At 39.7% G+C, this 21,155-nt stretch overlaps 1 protein-coding gene across 2 annotated transcripts in view; it reads right to left on the reverse strand.

Annotated features, from left to right (window-relative positions):
- LOC113543250 (zinc finger protein 236) overlaps window positions 1-14,043 on the reverse strand; it is a 32,764-nt gene extending 18,721 nt beyond the window's left edge. Inside the window, exons 1-12 of one of the 2 annotated variants that reach the window (XM_034314894.2) lie at window positions 13,912-14,043; window positions 10,662-10,789; window positions 10,257-10,421; window positions 9,910-10,088; window positions 8,513-8,643; window positions 7,453-7,625; window positions 4,734-4,862; window positions 4,457-4,630; window positions 3,120-3,315; window positions 1,739-2,011; window positions 1,041-1,244; window positions 100-232 (exon numbers count right to left, since the gene is read on the reverse strand). In XM_034314894.2, coding sequence (XP_034170785.2) covers window positions 100-232; window positions 1,041-1,244; window positions 1,739-2,011; window positions 3,120-3,315; window positions 4,457-4,630; window positions 4,734-4,862; window positions 7,453-7,625; window positions 8,513-8,643; window positions 9,910-10,088; window positions 10,257-10,421; window positions 10,662-10,789; window positions 13,912-13,963 — 1,937 coding nt within the window. In that variant the 5' untranslated portion in view covers window positions 13,964-14,043. Of the gene's footprint in view, window positions 1-99; window positions 233-1,040; window positions 1,245-1,738; window positions 2,012-3,119; window positions 3,316-4,456; window positions 4,631-4,733; window positions 4,863-7,452; window positions 7,626-8,512; window positions 8,727-9,909; window positions 10,089-10,256; window positions 10,422-10,661; window positions 10,790-13,911 lie in introns of those variants that run through there. The other variant, XM_053227678.1, reaches the window with a different exon arrangement.
- Window positions 14,044-21,155: the final 7,112 nt, after the last annotated feature.

A 21,155-nucleotide genomic window follows, 5' to 3' on the forward strand; every position in this document is an offset into this window, starting at 1 on the left:
ATACTTGTAAATGTAAAAAATATAAAATAAAAAAATATTTAAAGCTCTCAAAGGTCACAACTGAAGTCACAACTTGATGTCACTTGTTTATGTTGTTACCTGACGTGCTGTTTGAGGTGGCTCGACTTCTTGTACGCTTTGTTGCAGAAAGTGCACTTGTACGGCCGCTCATTCTCCACGATGTCCAGATACTGCTGAAGTGCAGCACGTGAGTTCTGATTCTGCAGCAGACCTACAGTCAGAAAACACACATGCACACACACACACTTTCAGCTGGAGTAGCTCTATTTTTCATGTCTTTGGTGCCACTATGGCAACCCAAAAGGTCACTAACATTACTGGTGACCTGTTGAGTTAACCTCATTAGTGCTGTGAAGAGGAGGAGGTCATGACAGCAATACATAGTGACATAAAGTAAGTTATGTGACCCCTAGTGGGTAATTCTGGATTGCAGGGGTTTTATTTTCTTGTAAAAAAAAAAAAAACCTGAAAACAATAAGATTATTTTAATTACTGGAGGCAGGTTTCCCATTGCATCACAACTCCTAGGACAGTTTTCCTCACATCTCTCGAGACAGTATTCCTAGTGCATCACATCTCTTGAGACAGTTTTCCTAGTGCATCACATCTCTCAAGACAGTTTTCCTAGTGCATCACATCTCTTGAGACAGTTTTCCTAGTGCATCACATCTCTCAAGACAGTATTCCTAGTGCATCACATCTCTTGAGACAGTTTTCCTAGTGCGTCACATCTCTTGAGACAGTTTTCCTAGTGCATCACATCTCTCAAGACAGTATTCCTAGTGCATCACATCTCTTGAGACAGTTTTCCTAGTGCATCACATCTCTTGAGACAGTTTTCCTAGTGCATCACATCTCTTGAGACAGTTTTCCTAGTGCGTCACATCTCTTGAGACAGTTTTCCTAGTGCATCACATCTCTTGAGACAGTTTTCCTAGTGCATCACATCTACTGGGACACAATTTTCCTTTGTGTGTGTGTGTGTGTGTGTGTGTGTGTGTGTGTCTATGTGTGTGTACCCAGGTCAGAGATGAGGATGGGCTCCTGGAGTTGTATATCAGGAAGCGGTAGGTTGTGTTTGGAGACGCGTGCTCGGTTCGGTTTCCGTGGGAATTTGTGCTTTTTCTGCAGCAGATTTTTTAAGTGTGAGGCGATGTGCGTCTTCCTATGACCTGATGTCCGGAAGACCTTATCACAGTGTGGACATGGGAATGGCCGCACACCTGCAGGAATACACACACAGGCACATATGTCTTACAGTGACTTGAGTTTAGCGAGATGACTTAAGTGCCTGCAGCACTAATCACTACTTTAATTACACAACACAATCAGCGGGTTTCAGACTGTTCCGATTAAGTGCATGTGTGGAAAAAAGTAATTATGAAGTGCACAGGAAAGTCAGACAGATAATAACTTCAGGATCATTATGCTATTACAGTAATTATGGTGGTGTAGGTGCTGTAGTCACTCCACTCTAAGCTCCAAGCCCTAAACCTTAAACCGTTAAACATAAGACTTATATACATACATATAACATAACTGTGCAGTCAAAGTTTATTCATGATCATGTCAAAATGTTAAATTATCTATAATAGTTTGATAGTTAAAATTTCTCTGCACCCAATTTTAAAAAATATTATATAAAAGAAATAAAACATGACAAAATGTGCTGTTGTAGGAAAATATCCAGTGACATGTATGTGTGTGTTTCACTCACCTGTGTGCAGCCTCATATGCACCTTCATGCTGCCGGAGGTGGAGAAGCTCTTCCTGCAGTGTGTACACTGGAAGGCCTTTATGCCGGAGTGTGTTTTGGTGTGTGCAGTGAGCGTGCTCTTCACAGCGAATGCTCTGAAACACTGTGCGCACTTGTACGGCTTCTCGTGTGTGTGTATGCGGATGTGACGCACCAGATCACTCGGCTTCTTAAACTCCTTACAGCAGTATGGGCATCCGTGCCAGCGCACTCCACACTCCTCCCTGATAGTGCCTGAAAACACACCCACACACATCAATAAGAAATAAATCAATATATAAATACACAGACAATACCAGTCCATCAATGTCAGTCAGTCAGTCAGTCAATCAATCAGTCAATCAGTCAGTCAGGCAATCAATCAATCAATCAATCAGTCAGTCATTCAGTCAATCAATCAGTCTGTCAGTCAATCAGTCAGTCAGTCAGGCAATCAATCAGTCAGTCAATCAGTCAGTCAGTCAGTCAGTCAGTCAGGCAATCAATCAATCAATCAATCAATCTGTCAATCAGGCAATCAATCAGTCAGTCAATCAGTCAGTCAGTCATTCAGTCAGGCAATCAATCAATCAATCTGTCAATCAGTCAATCAGTCAGTCAATCTGTCAGTCAGTCAATCAATCAATCATTCAGTCAGTCAGGCAATCTGTCAATCAGTCAGTCAGTCAATCAATCAATCAACGAGTCAGTCAGTCAGTCAGTCAGTCAGTCAGTAGATCAGGCAGTCAATCTGTCAGTCAGTCAGTCAGTCAGTCAGTGAGTAGGTCAGGCAGTCAATCAATCAATCAGTCAATCAATAAACCAGTCAGTCAGTCAGACATTCAGAAACATCAATTATCGCCAACAATTAATCAATGCCAATTAACCAAACAACAATTTAGCATCAGTCATTCATCAAAACAATCAGATCCAAAACCAATTTCTCCAGTAGAAACATTATTAATTAGTAACATTACAGTAAAAATGTATTAATAACTCTGATAAACAGAAGTAAAAAAAACTGAAATGAGCCAGCACCAAGTGATTTAAAATGTTAAAGGTACCAGTCTGAACCTGATCCAAACACACTGGAAAAAAGGAAGAACCTGCCGTAGGCCTACAATCAGCATTCAGTCTGTTTGGATCAGTGTCCTGTATTCAGGTTATAATGCAACCTGTGTTTTTCTGTTGATGCAATGTCTAGCTTGTCAAAGTTCTCCATAATCTGATCTTCTGTCCTATCATGTCCTGATAAGTTCTAACAAGTTAACAACAGTGTTCCATAGAACCTAACCACAGCCCAAAAATCATTGAATAAACTCACAAACATCCAAACATCACAAATACACATGCCCACACACACCAGGAAACTGTACATTCTTTTTAAAGATGCTCCTCTTCTCCTTTTTCAGCAGTTTGTGTGGTGAGGTTCCTGTGGGCTTGTGGATGTGAGCTGGGTGGGTGTTGGCGCCCTCTGTGGTGAGTGGAGGAACTGCAGCGTTGCCCTGAGCATCTGACTGAACTGGGATCGAACTGAGACCGCTGTTCTGCAGGGCTTGCTGTTTTCACACACACACACACACACACACAAGCACGCGCACACACAAGCACACGCACACACGCACACACTAGTCCACAGAATTCTCAACCTGTCGAGTTTAAAATTCCCTCCACTGCACAGTGTTCTATGTTCTTTGCAATGAGCCGACTGGCTGACTGGACTAGGGTGATATCTTGTAAGGTTCATTAGGAGTGTGTAAAAGAACTGAACTAGGGGTTGCATCAGAAAGTTGAAGCTCTCAGTTCTTGGTTCACTGTGGACCATGTGACGTCAAAAGAATTTAATTTAACTACATGTTTCAGACTAGTGCCACGGATGGGGAATTAAAACTGCTTGTTTTTTTGCCCAATTTTCTCCCACTTGAATCTTTGACAAATCTCACACATGAGCTAGTTCTCTCTTATTGCACAACAGCTACCAATTTGGGAGGGCAAAGTCTAACAGGTGCTTCTCTTCAAACTGCCACTTATGTAATATTATTAAGCAGCTGAATGCGCTTGGAGGGGAGCACTAACTTCACTAACTACTCTCTTATCTGAACAGGTGCAATAGGCACTACTGTTGCTCTGGTCGAGCGGAGAGGAGGGTTGAGAAGAGAGGAGGATTGTCCTTAATACACAAAGACTTATGCCTTTTTTGAAAATTAGGCCCTTTTTGGGAAGGGTGAAACATCATCAGGACTGATATTTTTATCTTATGATGATAAGGCAAATGTTTAGGAGTCGGCTGATAATGTTATTATTAATGTCATTTTTGTTGCTTTAGTTTATTTATTGTTTGTATTCTAATTTTGAGTCCTTTCATTATACTTGGCTATACTGCAACTGAATTAAGCTTATGAATAAAACACTGAATGAATAGAACAGTGATGACATGGGAGACTGTGAATGTCACAGTGTTTTATGATTCACATTCAGCTGGGGAATTTACTTTCTAGAATTTTTGATTGTTTCAATTCTCATGTGAGGAATACTTCATGTGGAGTTGGAATGCAGAACAAATAAATCCTGCCTCTAGATAAATCAACAAACAGTCGACTCGTGGAACTACAATTTTAATGATGGATCCTACTGACACATAGGGTTTTCAACTCATATTCAGACTTTTTTACTAATCCACCATCTCAAGGCTCGGCTCACCTGCAAGATATCTTGATTGATAGCTGTCTCCATGGTGATAGCTGGTCCAGGGGGTGGAGCGTGAGCGCTGTCGCTCGTTACCTGTTCTGAAAGTTCCAGCAGTTGCTGGATCACATCGGTCACGCCCTCCGTTCCTTCTGTCCCACCTCCTGTCTGCCCAGGTTCAGCCCCCTCCTGCAAGAAACAGGAAGTGAGTGGGGACTTAATGAGCACACTGGACGATTATATGATGACATTGTGAGTGTGACATTGTGTGTGTGTGTGGGTGTGTGTGTGCCTGTGTGCTGGGCGACTCCTCCACCTCCATGATGGAGATGTGCATTTTACTGATGTGAGCGTTCAGGCTGCCCAGCTTCTTATACACACAGCTACAGTCCATACACGGGTACACGGGGACGCCTGCAGTCTGAGAGAGTGAGACACACACACACACACACACACAGAGAGAGGGAGAGAGAGAGAGAGAGAGAGAGAGAGAGAGAGAGAGAGAGATCTTTATTTAATATTATATTCGATTCTACCTTGGCAAAAAGTTGACAAGTTGACAAAAACTTGACAAAAAGGAAAAGAACTAAATAACAGAGAGGCGATAAATAAAAGAACTCTATTACACAGGACATTTGTAATTATAGTGAACACTTTAGTAATGACATTGATGTATTAGAGCATCTAAGAGGTCACGACTCCAAAACTCTGACCCTCCAATGTTAAGAGTAAGAGTAAGAGTAAGATATTCCTTTATTTGTCCCGCAGTGGGGGCATAAAGAGACATATTAACACCTCTATATACAGACTTTGTTGAACACAAGACACAAAGGGTGTGTGTGCAATATGTGCTACAACAAACAACACAAGTTGCTTATTTTTCATTAGTAACAACTGACAATGACGAAGCAGAGCATCTTTTGTTAAAGTGGGCGCGGCTAGGTGATCTGATAAATTTGAGTAGTGTTTATAAAAATCAGATACAAAATGACATGGTGATTGCTAATAAGAATGAAGACAGTAGGTCTCAGGACACTTCGTTTTCCAGACTCTTAAATATTATTCATATTTGTTCTGGTTCCTGTCAGACACAAGTTCCTAGTTGAGATGGAAGAGAAACTGATAGCTGAGGTTTATTGATTCAGAGAAGCAGCAGTGTGCGTTTCCTTCAACCTGCTGAATCAGAATATTTTCACACAGCCAGACGTAGACTCTGAGAGCGAATCAGAATCGTGACACACAGCAAGAGCCTAACTCTCAGAGCAAATCAAAATCACAACACATGCTGAGAATCGTACTCACACTCCCAGGGCAAATAAACATCACGCACATGGTGCAGGTCAGACTCTTTCTTCTAGAGAGAATTGGAATTGAACGAGAATTGACTCCGGTTAAAATCGAATAAACCAGAGAGAACAAGAGCTCATCAGGAAGAGCTCTCACCACCTGAAGAAACTTTTCCATCAGGCTCCATAGTGCCATAATAAACAGTGTGCTTAAGGAGTACACTGCATTTCCTCTTGACCTCTCCAACGCGCAGTCTTTCTTTTTTGGGTTAACTTTTTGTGCAGTTAGCATTGATGTTAGATGACCTGCAAATTGTAACACTATAGACCACAGTGCCATCAAATTCTCAAACCTGATTGGTTAGAAAGTGTTAATTAATCTTCTATAACAGCACGATTCTGACAGGACAGGCTACAATTCATTTCTATGGTAACGGCTCATTCACAAGGAAGCTCACAAAATCTAAGGCTAATAATAAACAGACTATAAAAAGGTGTTGTTATTTAACAAAGAAAAATATATAATCATTGTACGGTATAGTTTCACAGTTATCATTTATGGAAAGAGTGCTTTGTAACAGACAGTTTTCCACCACAGGAAAGTCTTCAGGACAGAGTTTATCATGCTTTCCACTTTCGGTAATATATAGCTCTTGTCTCATTTAAGAGAGGAAAAAAAGACAGGGAACGACGAATTATAGCTGCTGTAATGTAAGTCACAGCAAGAATGTTCCAGGTCCAAAATCGCAGGGGGGATGTAAACTTTTGAACAGGATGATCAGTGTAAATTGTTATTATTTTGTTTAAAGATCTTAATTTTGGCATTTAGTACTGCCCTTCAGAAGCTACATAAGATAATTACACGTTTCCCAGAAGACAAAGTAATAACAATTTATACCAATCATCCAGTTCAAAATTTTACACACATCTCCCCTTGCCTTCTTGAGAATCAGTGAATGTTTAAACCTGTAATAGTTGTGTATGATTCCCTCAGTTGTCCTAAGTGTGAAAAGATGGTGTCTTATGTCTTATTATTGTGTCTTGTGAACTATATGTAAACATCTGCTATGTGAAATAGCTTATTCAGGACAGTATTAAATAAAATATTTTATGATCCCTCTTATTTTTTTTAAAATGATTAACATTTTGCAAATTCTGCAAGTATGTAAACTTATGACCCCAACTGTATTTACTGTGGTAGGCAGCTCATATAACAATAACTTTGTCAACATCCAAATATTTATGGACCTGAATGCAGGTTACTGTATACAGAAGTACAGGCTACTGTCATTTATTTCACCTGCCAGTCTTGGTTACCTTTGTTTAGACTTTTTACTGTATTTTTACAGGCTGTACACGGGGATTATCTTCTTAATTAAACATTATCTGCCAGTTTTAGACACTTGTGTTGCCCTGTACACCCCTGCTTTCTGTTTGCTTCTGTCTCTAGTCCATTAGCTGGTTTGTTAACAACAGGAAAGCTTTATCTTACCGGATATATGTGATGCCCTTTCAGCCTGCATGTGAACGTGAATTGTGTCATGAAATAGAGTGACCCATGCCCTCTGACCCTCCAGTGCTAACAGAGACACATTAACGCCTCAGCAGATATTAATGGAAAATGTGTGTGTGGTGTTACTGAGGAATACAGAATATAGAGACCCAGAGAGACATAAATATAGCAATATAAATAGATGAGGAGATTGGACTAGGGGGTGGAGTCACCTCAGAGTGCACTCTCTGTACATGTGAGTGCAGATTTCCTTTTTGAGAGAAGGAGGCGGGGCATAGCATGCAGAGGTGTGGCTTCTCGCCGGTGTGTCGCACCATGTGAGTCTGCAGCACCACCTTCTGGTTAAAAGCCTTACCGCAGTGTGTGCACTTGAACGGCCGTTCTCCTAAACAAACACACACACACACACACACACACACACACTTTTACTATCTAATATAATATAATATAACCCATATTTACATAATATTACATTTCCATATTCAACACCACTGGTCTACACAGATTAAGTCTAAATTTTAATCTGTAAAAATGTTGAATAATAATTTCTTTAATATGTGTAAGCCCCAAGCAACTTCCAAATTCCAAACTACCAGCTGAATATTGGACATGGATTGCAAAAAAAAATGCAGATAGTCACATAACGATTAACCTGAAGTGATGTCAACACAACCAGGGACATATCTAGGAAATATAATCCAACACACTATAAATTTAATGTATCTGGAAATAAAATGGGCAAAGGAACATCTCTATACTGTTGAACTCAAATTATGACAGGATCTATGAATGTGCATGAGTATGCATTGATATTTTCTTAATTTTATGCAAATTAAAGAGACAAATCCAAATATTGGTGCGAATGATTCCTCAGACCAACCCTATGGCATGTGTGGTCCGATGTTTCTTCAGTTCCCCACTCACGACTTTAGTTCCTACATGCAATTATGTCGCATTTAATTGGTCGCTACACACCGACAAGAGAAACCACAAGCACACACATACATGTGTGTGTGTGTGTATATATATATACACACACACATACATGCACACACATACAACACACGTACACAGCTAACGGTACATATATCTAGTATCTCTTAGCTGTGATGAAAACACTGTCATAGCAACACTATATGTAGAGGTTATCAAGAGCTGCGAACATCACTTACAGCAGCTTTAATGTGTGAGCCATGTCTGTACAGTAGATTAGACACTCACCATTGCGTTATACAGAGTACCTCATGCTGAGTGTGTTTGCGTGTGTGTTACCTGTGTGAATGCGGATGTGTCGGACAAGCTGGCTGGGTTTTTTAAATGTCTTGCCGCAGTGATGGCAGGTGTTGGTGAAACCGCTGCGGTCAATGTTCCTCTTGTAGTTCCGTGAGCTGCTCACAACAGCCCTGAAATCAAAACGTGCGCGCGCACACACATATACACACACATACACACACACACACACACACATACACACACACTGACACACCTGACACAAAAACACACAATGTGTTTGTTCACTGGAGCACATTAAACACAGTGAACACAGCTCACCATGTTACAGTCTGATCTTAGGTGTTAGCTTTCTGCTCATTTTAATTTTTCGTTTGTTTTCAGAGCAGTAATGAAAATGAAATTAAATGAAGTGGGTCATTTAATGGAAGACAGTGATGGAAGACAGAGTGATGAACAGACTACAGAAGAGTTGAACTCAGTACACTCTCTTTCTCTCTCTCTCTCTCTCTCACACATATACATGTATATATACACACACACACACACACACAAAAACTACTTAACTTTAACTGTAATTACATTAAACTTGTCAATTAATCAATTAATTAACTGCACAGACACAGCAGACATAGACAGGCAAGAAGATAAACAGATAAAGAGACATAAATAAATAAAGAGGCAGATAAAGAGGCAGATAAATAAAGAGCCAGACTAATAAACAGACAGACAGGCAGATTGGAGGACAGAAAGACAAGTCTCAAAAAGACAAAAAAATAGACAGACAGACAATGTAAGATAAACAGACAGATAGAAAGACACAGACAGATGGGCAGAAACAGAGACAGAAAGAGACAGACAAAGGCCAATGGATAGGTGGACAGGTGGACAGGTGGACAGACAGAAAGCATAAAATAAAGATAAACAGAGACAAACAGACAGACAGACAGACAGACAGACAGACAGACAGACAGATAGATAGATAGATAGATAGACAGAAGATCAGATGACATACAGAAGCAGACAGGCACAGACAAACTCACAGAAAGAATAAAAGACAGACAGACAGATAGACAGACAGAAAGACAATCTATGATAAACTGACAGACAGACAGATAAATAGAGAGATGAATAAACAGTGACAGACTAGAGAAACTGACAGACAGCTAGACAGACAGACAGGTTTATAGACCAAGACAGACAAAAAAGAGAGACAGAAAGTGTAAGATAAAAAGACAGAGACAGATAGACTAATATATTGGCAGAAACAGATAGGCGGGTAGATAGACCAAAAGTGTCCGAAGGTATAAGATAAACAGGCTGATAGATAGATAGATAGATAGATAGACACAAAGTGTAAAATAAACAGACAGAGAGACAGACAAGATAGATCAAACACCTGAACATATGCATAACCACACACACACAGACACACACACCTGATCTTTGCATGGGTGCGGTTGTGCTCCTTCAGCTGACTAGCCGAGGGGAACTCGGCGCTGCAGGTCTTGCAGGTAAAAACTCGGGTTCCGGAGAGTTCTCGCCGGTGTTCCTCCAGGTGCAGGGCGAGCTGGTTCTGCAGCACAAACTCATCGCCGCACTCCGAGCACAGCAGATTCTGACACACAGCAAACACACACAGTCACATCCCATCACTTCCACGCTAACTCCACGCTAACTGTGCACACACTCGGAATAGCACAAAGGGTTTCATCAGGCATTAATGTAATTCCCACATGACATAAACATGCACTATGGTAAAGCAATGGACATGAAACTGTCTCACCTCCTCTTTCTCATGCACCATGATGTGAGATTTGAGACTGGCGACTCGGGTGAACTTTTTCTCACACACTGGGCAGGTGGGCTCGGACGTGCTGTGAATCGACTTGTGCAGCCTGAGGTTAAACTCCACGTTGTACGACTGGGGACACTTATCGCAGCGGTGAGGCTACAACACACGGACAGTCATACATACATAAGAGGTACATATACAGACAGACAGATAAGTAAATAGACGGACAGTCAGAAAGATATACAAGCACACAGATTAAAATAGCTCCATAATGTTTTTATCTTATTTACGTTTGTCTGTCTATTTATCTACATGTTTATTACCTGTCTATATATCTGTCTAGGAGTCTATTAATATATTTGTCTATGACTTTGTCTGTCTGCTTTAATATCTTGCCTTGTCGTTAGCTTCATGCTCTCTGAGGTGTTTGAGCAGCTGGTTCTCGGTGCTGTAGGTAAGAGGGCAGATACTGCAACGATGTTCAGCGCTGCTCGCACTCTCCACCCTCGGTTCCTCTCCTCCATCTGCAGAGAGACATTTGGGACAGGGAAGATGCCAATGAGCTACAGAGTGTTAGAACAATATACATGATACATTCCCAGTATAAATTGTGCATCATAATGTGACAGTTTTCAGTGAATCACTCTGTGGTAGGTGGGGACGTGGACTTCTGTCCGCTCTTTCTTGTGTGTGTTTTAGTGACGTGGACGTGGAGCATGAGACACTGAACCAGTGAGTGTTTAATCTTTGTGTTCTGATTTTAAGTTCTGGTTTCTAAACCGAGTGTAGCTACCTGGGTCTCCTGTGTTCTCCTTGCAACATTGCTAACAACTTCATATATTCAAAGAGGACAATAAAAACCAGATACCATATAACAGTGCACCAGCAGTGTGAAGGGTTCAGTTATTCAGTCAGGGAAAGTGCTAGACTGTTGACTCTGACAATCGTGCCACCTGCAAGTCACAGGTTTACTATATATTAAAGCACTCGTTCTAATACATTATCATTTCTATAGTATTCACTAGGACTTGTAGACTACATGTACTGATTTAAAAAAGGGCTGATATTTAACTAGGAAATTTAACTAAGAATTGAAAGTGTAATCCTTCATACGGTGAGGTATTCTTTAAGAAGATCATTTTTAAAGAAGGAGTCTCATAGTAAGTGATATAAAACCACTGACTTTAGCTCAAAACCAAGGAAATCATTCAAGATTATCAATTTTAGTCTGGGACACACTTATTGTCAAAAACATAGCATAAAGCCACCATAATATAAGAAATGGGTGCCATATGAAATTATTATGATTAACTTTCCAGTTAGTTGGCACAGCTTCTTTTACTGATTGGCCACCATGACTGTTACTGTTACTGACAATAACACCACTGACATGCCATAAAGGTATCACATTTACTTAATTTCTATTTATCCATGGACGTTCACTTCACACTCATTGCTGCCAACTTAGTGACATTATTTCAGAAAAGATCAGAAAAGATTGTTTCCAATGGCCAATCACAAATGAAAAAGTGTCCCACTCGCACACTTCTTTGTTCTTCTTCTGTAAGAAAAAAATTATCATCTAGTATACCACGGTGCTGTTGAATTCTCAAATCTGATTGGACAGATGATTTTAACAACATAGATCTGAAAGCAATTCCGGCTATATTAATTCGATGTACTAATATGTTACTGTTTCTATAATAACCACGTCATTCACAGGGAGTTTTATGGTGGATGCTCTACATAATATAATAGTTATAATAAATATTTTAAACAATTGATATGGTGATACTTTCTGTAGAAGTTGTTTATTTATCATACAATGGAAGGAGTTTGCGCACTGTAACAGTCAGGTTTTCCACCATGGGAAAGTCTTCAGGACAGAGGACTTGTGCTTTCTAGGTTTCTGGTAACATGACAAGCTGTATTTTTTGGTCTTGTTAATTTGGAGAGAAAAAAAAAATAGAGGCTGATGAGCTAATGTCTGTTAATAGCTTCGGTCACGTAAGACAGGGGTGCTCACACATACTTTTTCATATTATTATGATGGTAAGTTCTACTGTGTAAAATTTACACGTACACTCTAAATTTGGAGTTTGAGAAATTATTTTGAGAGATTTCTTTTTATTCAAATCAATTTTCATTCAAATAAATTGCAAAAGTGATATCTAGCAGCAGGGGCATGGTCAAGCGTCAGTGGTGGACAGAGAGGAGGCGGGTCGAACCGGCAGGTAACGCTTGATGATTGTCACCTGCGTCTTATTACCACCAGTGTACTTATTTGTGTCCATTTGAGCGTTCGGTAACTGCTGTAATCACTGAGAAAGAGAGAGAGGATGTGATATAGTTGGCGAAGCTTACGAGACACGCACGAACGCATGCACATACACCACACGCCACGAAGCGTGAACTTGACGCAGCAAGTTTCGGTTGAGCTGTTTTGGGTTTGTTGAGTTTTTGAAAGTGCGCTGAAAAGCGTGGACTGAATAAACATGAGCCCGGAGCTGAGCAGAAATTCTGCCTGTCTCCCAAGTCTTCCTCCACACTCTCACACACCGAGGTTCTAGGAAGATTAACTAGTGGTTGTCTTGCGATTGACTGATCGATCGCGATCAACGTAACAAGCACCGCTGACGTAAGTGATAACAGGAGCTAACTTTTCTTGTGGATGTTCAACAAATTTAAATATAACTACAAACTGTTTAAAACCACATGTTCATTAATGAATTAAAAATAGTAATTGCTGGCCAATCCCTGTGGTATACAAGGGAAAAATTAACACATGCTGTTATATCACACCATATCGCAGCACCCTGTCATGGATTATTTTCCTTATAATTAATTATAACAACATGTCCCATTGTGTTTGCTTACATACTCTCTATTCTCTACTCTATTCTAAGTGTATTGACAAAGTCTTCCTTCTTCATGTAGTAAGTTTTGCTATGCAAACAGTTATAATATGCATGTGATGAGTATGTGACGTCATCTGACGACTCCTTGAGCATGCACTAGGTACTTTCCCCTGAAAAGAGTTGGCAACATTGTGACACCTTTGTGTTTGTATTGTTTGTAAGTGCTTGGCTTCATTGCTCAGCTAACTATTTAGCGAGCGAACTAAAGCATAATTCTGGTATATTACTCGAAATGCTAGGCACCATTTTCTCCCCAAAACAAGTCACAAAGCTAGATATGTAGCATGAAAACTTAGCTAGCCAGCTACACTAACCCACGAATGTTGATATTAAAAACGGTCCAAAGTTAGCCGGCTAGCTTAGCGTTAGCGCCATTACAATAATAGGAGTTCTAACATAAAACAGATAAGCTGTTGAATATTAAACAGGAGAGCAGAAATAAACAAATAAAGCGTGTGTAGAGCGATTGACACTCTGGACACACCGCTGCTCATCACAGGGAATGAACGTGACTGAGCGAGTCCGAGCAGCGGAGTGTTATTAATATCATTCCGCCGCAGTCTGGCGCACAAAGAAACGCAACACCCGCAATACCATATCCGGGGACTATATACACAATCTTCAACTGCATTTATCTCCGCCATGCTTTGGCTCCGACGCATAAAGTGGACATTTTTAAATAGCTAACACTCTGTAGTTTTTATCCGCCGTGTCGTGATGTAGTTTACCTCCTGCGTTGGCAGTGTTATCCCTGTGTTTTCGAGGCCGGCCCCGCGGCATAGTTCCAGCTTTGGCCGAGGTGTACTGTGAACGATTTCAAAATGGCGGCCGCTGTTCGTCACTACAGCCCAGGGATGAACATATGAAGTTTTTGATCCCATGAACCACTAAAAATACGCTTTTATAGTACGAGACAGCGCGTGTTTAGTCACTTTAATACATCAGACTGGGAATGAATTATAAATGGCAGTATATACTTGTGAAAATGGCCGCATTAATTTGTTGTAATTATACAAAAAGTTTAAGAGAAGTGAGAAGTGATAGCAGGACAGGCTTAAAATGGTAGTTAATACAGTACATGTAGGCGACATTGAGTTTATAAGCCTACAATAATCATACAAAAACCTATATGGCTTCATTCTAATCACTGTAACTATTATCCTATAGACACTCTGCTGAAAAAACAATAGAAACCATAACAAATTCTAATGGTTATCATTACAAACCATCAGCTAACCATTAAAACCATTACCTTTACCATTAAGGTAATGGACATAACATGCCACCAATAGAAAGCAACATGTTACCAGTAGAGGCCCACAGGGACCAATACAGGTTCCATTAAAACCAATACAATTCTCGTTATAACCATTAAAACCATTACAAATTCTATGAGGGTTTCTATTGTTGTATATTATATTTTTTTTCAGCAGGGCAGACGCTCCATCCTGGTCTGTGACCCCCCCAAATTAATCAAAACCTATGAACCAGTTTACGTTTTCAGTTCTCTATAGCCTACTGAGAAATAGAAACATTCTAATCAGATGGCTGAATAGTTAGATATATGTCACAAATTATCTGTTAATTTGCTGACACTGTTGCTCTAAAATAAGTTGGGTAATATTATGCACCTTCTCTAAATTATACTACACCTCTTAGTTTAATGCTCTCTCAGTTTTTGTGACTTTCTTTTTTTATTGAAAATGCTTCAGTATATTTTAAATGATGGTGGCACAGTGGCTTAGTGGTTCATGTTGTTGCCTTGCACCCCTGGGGTTGGGGGTTTGAATCTTGCCTTTGCCCTGCATAAGTGGAGTTTGCATGTTCTCCCTGTGCTTTTGGAGTTTCCTCTGGGTGATCTGGTTTTCTTCCCCAGTCCAAAGACATGTGTTGTAGGCTGACTGGCATTTCCGACTTGTCCGGAGTGTGTGTGCGATTCCATCCAAGGTGTCCCCTGCTTTGTGCCCTTAGTCCCCTGCGATAGGCTCCAGGCTCCCCTGTGCCCTGCATAGTGAAAATCCCAGGAGATCAGTAGTATCTGAAATACACAAACCAGCCCATCTGGTACCAACAACCATGCCATAGTTAAAGTCACTGAGCTCACACTTTTACACCATTCTGATGTTTGACGTGTACATTTAAAATGAAGCTCTTGACCTGTATCTGCATGATTTTATGCATTGTATTGCTGCCATAGGATTGGCTGGTTAGATAACTGCATGAGTGTGCAGGTGTACAGATGTTCCTAATAAAGTGGACAGTGAGTATATAAAAGGAATAACATGTGTACCCCTTTATGACTATAACATTTGGAAAGAATATACAGCTGTGTCAAGTTCAACAAGGTTTCGTGTCCTCTGGACTGGAGTTTGGCCATTGCAAAACTTTGCTTTTGTGCTCTGTATCGATTTCTGTGTTGATTTAACAGTATTCCCATAATGTAATTTGAATCATATAATATTTGTATGTAATGTGTATTTCATATACTTCACATTTTTTGTAGCAGCACAGGAAGGAATTTTTTTAAAAATGAAATTAAGTAACCAGAACAGTGGATAATTTTAAGCAATGCACTGAGAACACCTTTACCATTCCTGTAGTATCTGTACTTCACCAGCAGGAGGCAGCAAAGTCAATAAGACCAACCTAACATTATCTAATGTCCATTTTTACCTTTCCTGTCCTCTGTCTCTCTGTCTTTCTGTCTTTCTGTTTTTAGCTTCAGATGATGTGTCCTCTGTATGTGTATGCTGCTATACAGTAACCTCCAGAATTATTGGCACCCTTACATATATATATATATATATATATATATATATATATATATATATATATATATATATATAGTGTGTGTATGTGTACAATTGTATAATTAGTAACATATCAGTGAGATTTTGAGCAGAAACACATGGAGATCCTCACTATTAATATTTCTTGGAGTGTCCCCAGGAGAGAATAACAACACTGCATCTTTTCCTGTAGTGTCTAACAAGACTGAACACTTGAAAAGGGATCTTCAACTTGTCCAGAACTTCAGAAGCTTTTTATTATGACCCTGATTGTGCTTGATGATGTTTGTATTCAGGTATTATGTTCATTATCTTATTTGTGGAGGTGTTTTTTCCCCCTGGCTTTGAATGACAAAGGGAATTTTATTTGACCAAAACAAAGAACAAAGTTTCAGTGGAATTTATAAAAAGAATAATAAAAAATCTTTGTTTGCATTTATTGTAAATATGTTTGCCAGTTATTATTAATATGCCAATAATTCTGTCACATTAATTTTTCTTTTTTTTAAAGACATTTTTGGCAAAGATATGGTAAGTAAGCTTGTGATTAAATTCATTAGAGTCAGTAAAACCAATTAGCCAGTTAACTAAATACCTGAGCTCACTGATAGAAGTATCATTTTCTCTGAGTATCACAGAAAATATTAAACAATGTTAACATGTCTTAATATAAAATAAAACCTTATTAAAGGATTATTTATTATTATTTTACTTTTCCTTTATGAAAGAAGAGCTGTGAATGTGAATGACACTGTACAAATAATAATAATAATAATAATAATAATAATAATAATAATAATAATAATAGGTATGAATAACATAAAAGTATGTAAATACATAAAACATTTAAAATGAGAAATGACAATATTTTTAAAAAGTGAAAATACTTTTTAAATAATAACTGTAAATAAAGGTTTTATTCCTCTGTGTGTGTGTGTGCTTATGTGTGTGTGTGTGTGCGCGTGTGCAAATGTGCACGTGTGCTTATGTGTGTCTGGAGATGATCACTGATTTTTGATTGGCAGCTCTCTGCCACCAACATGTCACATGACAGGAGTGTGTGATGGAGGAGGAACACACTGCTGCTCTGTGTCACTCACACAGTGATGCCTCTCAGCAGCTTTCTGTCTCCACCTGCAGCATTTCTGCAAACAGCCAAACCAGCCCTCTTCTCTCCATATCTTATTTCCACTTGCTCTCTGAGCTGCAACCTGATTGGTTCAATGATTAAAAAATAGGGATTTAAAATATAGAGTGTTCACTGACCTTCACCTCAGCTAGGATTAAATGTAAAATATGCAGTGGCTACGAGGAAATAAAATCCCAGGGCAAACATGTTTCTTTGCCTATATGAGCTGTGTGTCTGTGTAACAGACTCAGAGCTTTAGAACACAGTGTATATCTGTTCCGGAATGTTCCAGTTACAGTTCTAAATTCTAAATGTAACATTCTAGAACCTCACATGGCAGTATTAGTGTGTTCTAATGGAATACATGAATTCCATGAATTTTTATTTTATTATTATTATTTATTCCACTCTCAAAAAAATTCGGACCAATCCCACCCACTCCTGAAAAAATTCTGACCAATCCCACCTTCTCCCGCAGGAATTCTGACCAATACCGCCCACTCCTGCAGAAAGCCTGATCAATTCCCGCCTATTCCCATAGAAAGTCTGACCAATCCCACCCGCTCCTGAAAAAATTCTGACTAATCCTGCCCGCTCCTGAATGTTTTCTGACCAATCTCGCCCACTCCCACAGAAAATCTGACTACAGAAGTGACTAAAGGAGCTTTGTATCTGACCATAATCTGCCACCTGCATGAAAATAAAGATTGCAGATCCCTGCAAATTTTAGATGCACACCTCTACATAGTTGCTAGGAAACTGGAAAATATGTGCACCAAGCATAAACTGATTTTAGCTAAACTGCAAATAACACACTATAAATATGTTTTTTTGAACATTGTTGTTCATATTGATTAGTGAAACTCAGCCAAACAAATAGGAAAAAATCATATTAGTAACAGGAAGGACAGCAAAAACAGAAAATTTAAAAATACAGGAAAATACAGGAGTGAAAAAATGCAAAAGCATTTTTATCAGGGGGAAAAATTGGAATTACTATGGTCAAATACACGTTAACAAGCTTAATGTGGATTCATAAACCTCAAAACATTGAATTAGAGAATAAAAAAATCAAAGGAACCAGACTCAGGATCCATGGATTAGAACTGGATGCAAACTACCCTTGTAACTGATAGTGATATAGGGCAGGATTGAGGAACTGAAAAACCCAGAGAGTTCTGCTCAGCTTGTAAACCCCCTCCTCTTCCATAGACACTTCAGAGGTTGTTTTTCACACTTGCATTTTTTGGGACTCTGGCATACATATGGTGCCAGAGTTCGGTACATTTGGTGGAGTGTGAAAGCTGTTGAGGCCAGGAGCGGTCTAGAGAACTGATTAATGGTCCTCTTGAAAGTATGAGAGGAAAAAGAAAGGGAAAATAACAGCAAATAAATTTTTTAACCTAATGCTTACCATTTTGCAAACCTGTATGTACACAAGTGACGTATGGAATTGTGCAATTAATCCATGGTTTATAAATTCATAAATTCATTTTTTTTAGAATAGAAGAAACTGGTGGAAGCAATCAGCAGAGAGAGTGAGCACTAGTGAGAACAGGAAACAATGACCAAATAAAGAAAGTGGAAATCAAAAATGGTCAGACGAGTGCATGACATGTGGGAAGCTAAAAAGTCGGAATTAGTTAGCTGTGAAAAATACATTTTAAACCATCACCAGCATAGAGATGTGCCAAAATTGTGGTAGCTGAAATTCAGGGATCAAACTGATGAGATTGTGCTGATTCCCTCCAGATTTCAAATATGTATGGTTCTGTTTATTGCTTCCATTTTGCAATGTGGGTCTGAGTGTCTAGTCATAATCTAACTTTATTCTTTACTCACAATTTAAAAATCCAGCACAGAGCTAAATATGGGTAAGGGGAACTTAAAACTGCACACATCCTTCAAACAACAACAAAAACCATGACTGTGCTGTCAAACACAACGGGGGCGAAAAACTTCTTCCTTACAAAATGTCTTTAATCCCAGTAAGTGTGTGTTTTTGCTTCTGATAAACATGCAAAAATCCGATATTTGATCTTTAATGTCACATGTCTGCAGAGACTGAAACAAAAGAACAGAGATGTGAGACACCCCGTCACACAGCAATCAAACATCCAAACCTCCAGCAATCACACACATACAATAGGAAATAAAATGCTGTAAATTCCCTGATAAGGGTATGTAAACATCAGACAACAGATCTTTTATGTCACGCATCTTTAGAGACACAATGTCATGCAAAAATCAAATCTCCAATCTCTCTCGCTCTGTCTCTAGTTCTCTCTCAGACACACACACACACACATTTCATATCAACCTTCAACAGTCACGTCAAACACAACAGGGAAAAATTGTTTGTAGCTCAAAGAAACATCAGACTTCAAACATCAGGTATCACAGGGTAACTGTCACACAGCTTCAGATACAGAGTACACAGAGTGAAGAACACACATTGTCTTTAATCCCAGTAAGTGTGTGTTTGTGCTTCAGATAAACATCAGACATTTGATCCTTAATGTCACAGATTGGTAGAAATAAAATGAAGAGAGATGTGAGACACACAAAGTCACACAGCAACTCATACACATATACAAACTGAGTACAGTTGCAAGATGAAGCCTTGTTAATTTTAATGCTTCAAGTGTCAAGTGCTGACAGTTTAGCAGAATGAAAAAGATTTTTAAGAGAATGAGATGGGCACTGACATTGTTCTGCTCCACAAGTCCACACTGTCTAATCACAAGTCCTCTAACAAATTTGGGGCATGGTTGGAGGTAATCACTTGATTCAGGGAGTGGACTATGGAGGAAAGGGATCAGCCCTTTGCCTTCACTTAAGGTTTCCTTGATTCCCAAGGATGATTCCTGTGGCTGATGCTTGACCCCAAGTAGCCAGAAAAGATGATCAAAGGAGTGATACTGAAACATTCACCACCCAACTTCCAGTTGGCACTGCAGGGTGGATCTAGTGCCCCCAGCCGAGTCTCTGTCTAAAGTCTTCATTCTCAGGACCAGAGAACAAGGACACAGTCATCCCTACACCCAGGACCCCACAAACCCAGGTCCGCAAAAGAGGGCCACTGCTGCCAGAGATTCTTGGCCCCACTGTGGAGCAGGAATTAGTTTATTTGAGTCTATTTTACTTATTCTCTGGTACTGCTGGAAAGAGAATACAAGGGCCAAAAGTATAGAACAAGGTGGCAGTAGTCCCTGCCAATCCCATCCAGAAATTTTGGCAATTAATCCATTTTATCCATTTAGTAGGATTGGGTGGGTCTTGATGTGTGAGGTGCTGTGAAGTTTGACCTACTAGGAGATGCACTCCCTAGTACTTCACATGACTGACAGAGTGGAGGGGTGCACAAGAGAAGAGGAGGGTGAACCAGCCAGCATGGGGCCAACATACACTGGCCTTTCTTTCTTTATGACCCCCTCACAGATGTTCACCTGGAACAATGCAAAAATACTATTAATTAAATGCATTTGACCAAGTGATGGCAAACGGTTTTTGTGCTGCTTTTGGGTCACACCAACCTTTACCCTTTTTGTTGTTAATCAAAATAAACTATATAGAGTCACAACACCAGAGAAACAGTAACTTAACTACACAAATGTTTTGCCATGCAGCTCATTATAATCCCATGGCGGGTCAACTAGGGGTAGATAAGACACTACACCAGCTGATGGTCCACCTTTGCTGTCAGGGCATTTGCAGCGATGTACAGTATATGGCCAAAAGTATATGGACACCTGACCTTCACACCCATATGTGGTTCTTCCCCAAACTGTTGCCACAAAGTTGGAAGCACAGAATTGTCTAGAATGTCTTTGTATGCTGTAGCATTAAGATTTGCCTTTGGAACTAAACCTGTTCTAGTATGGCAATTCCCCTGTGCACAAAGTGAACTCCATGAAGACGGGGTTTGTTAAGTTTGGTATGAAAGAACTGGAGAGCCCTGCACAGATCCCTGACCTCAACCCTACTGTACAGCTTTGGGATGAACTGGAATGCAGACTGATGTCTCGCCCAACATCAGTGCCTGATCTCACTA

Source organism: Pangasianodon hypophthalmus, chromosome 21 (assembly GCF_027358585.1).
Source record: "Pangasianodon hypophthalmus isolate fPanHyp1 chromosome 21, fPanHyp1.pri, whole genome shotgun sequence".
NCBI lineage: Eukaryota > Metazoa > Chordata > Actinopteri > Siluriformes > Pangasiidae > Pangasianodon > Pangasianodon hypophthalmus.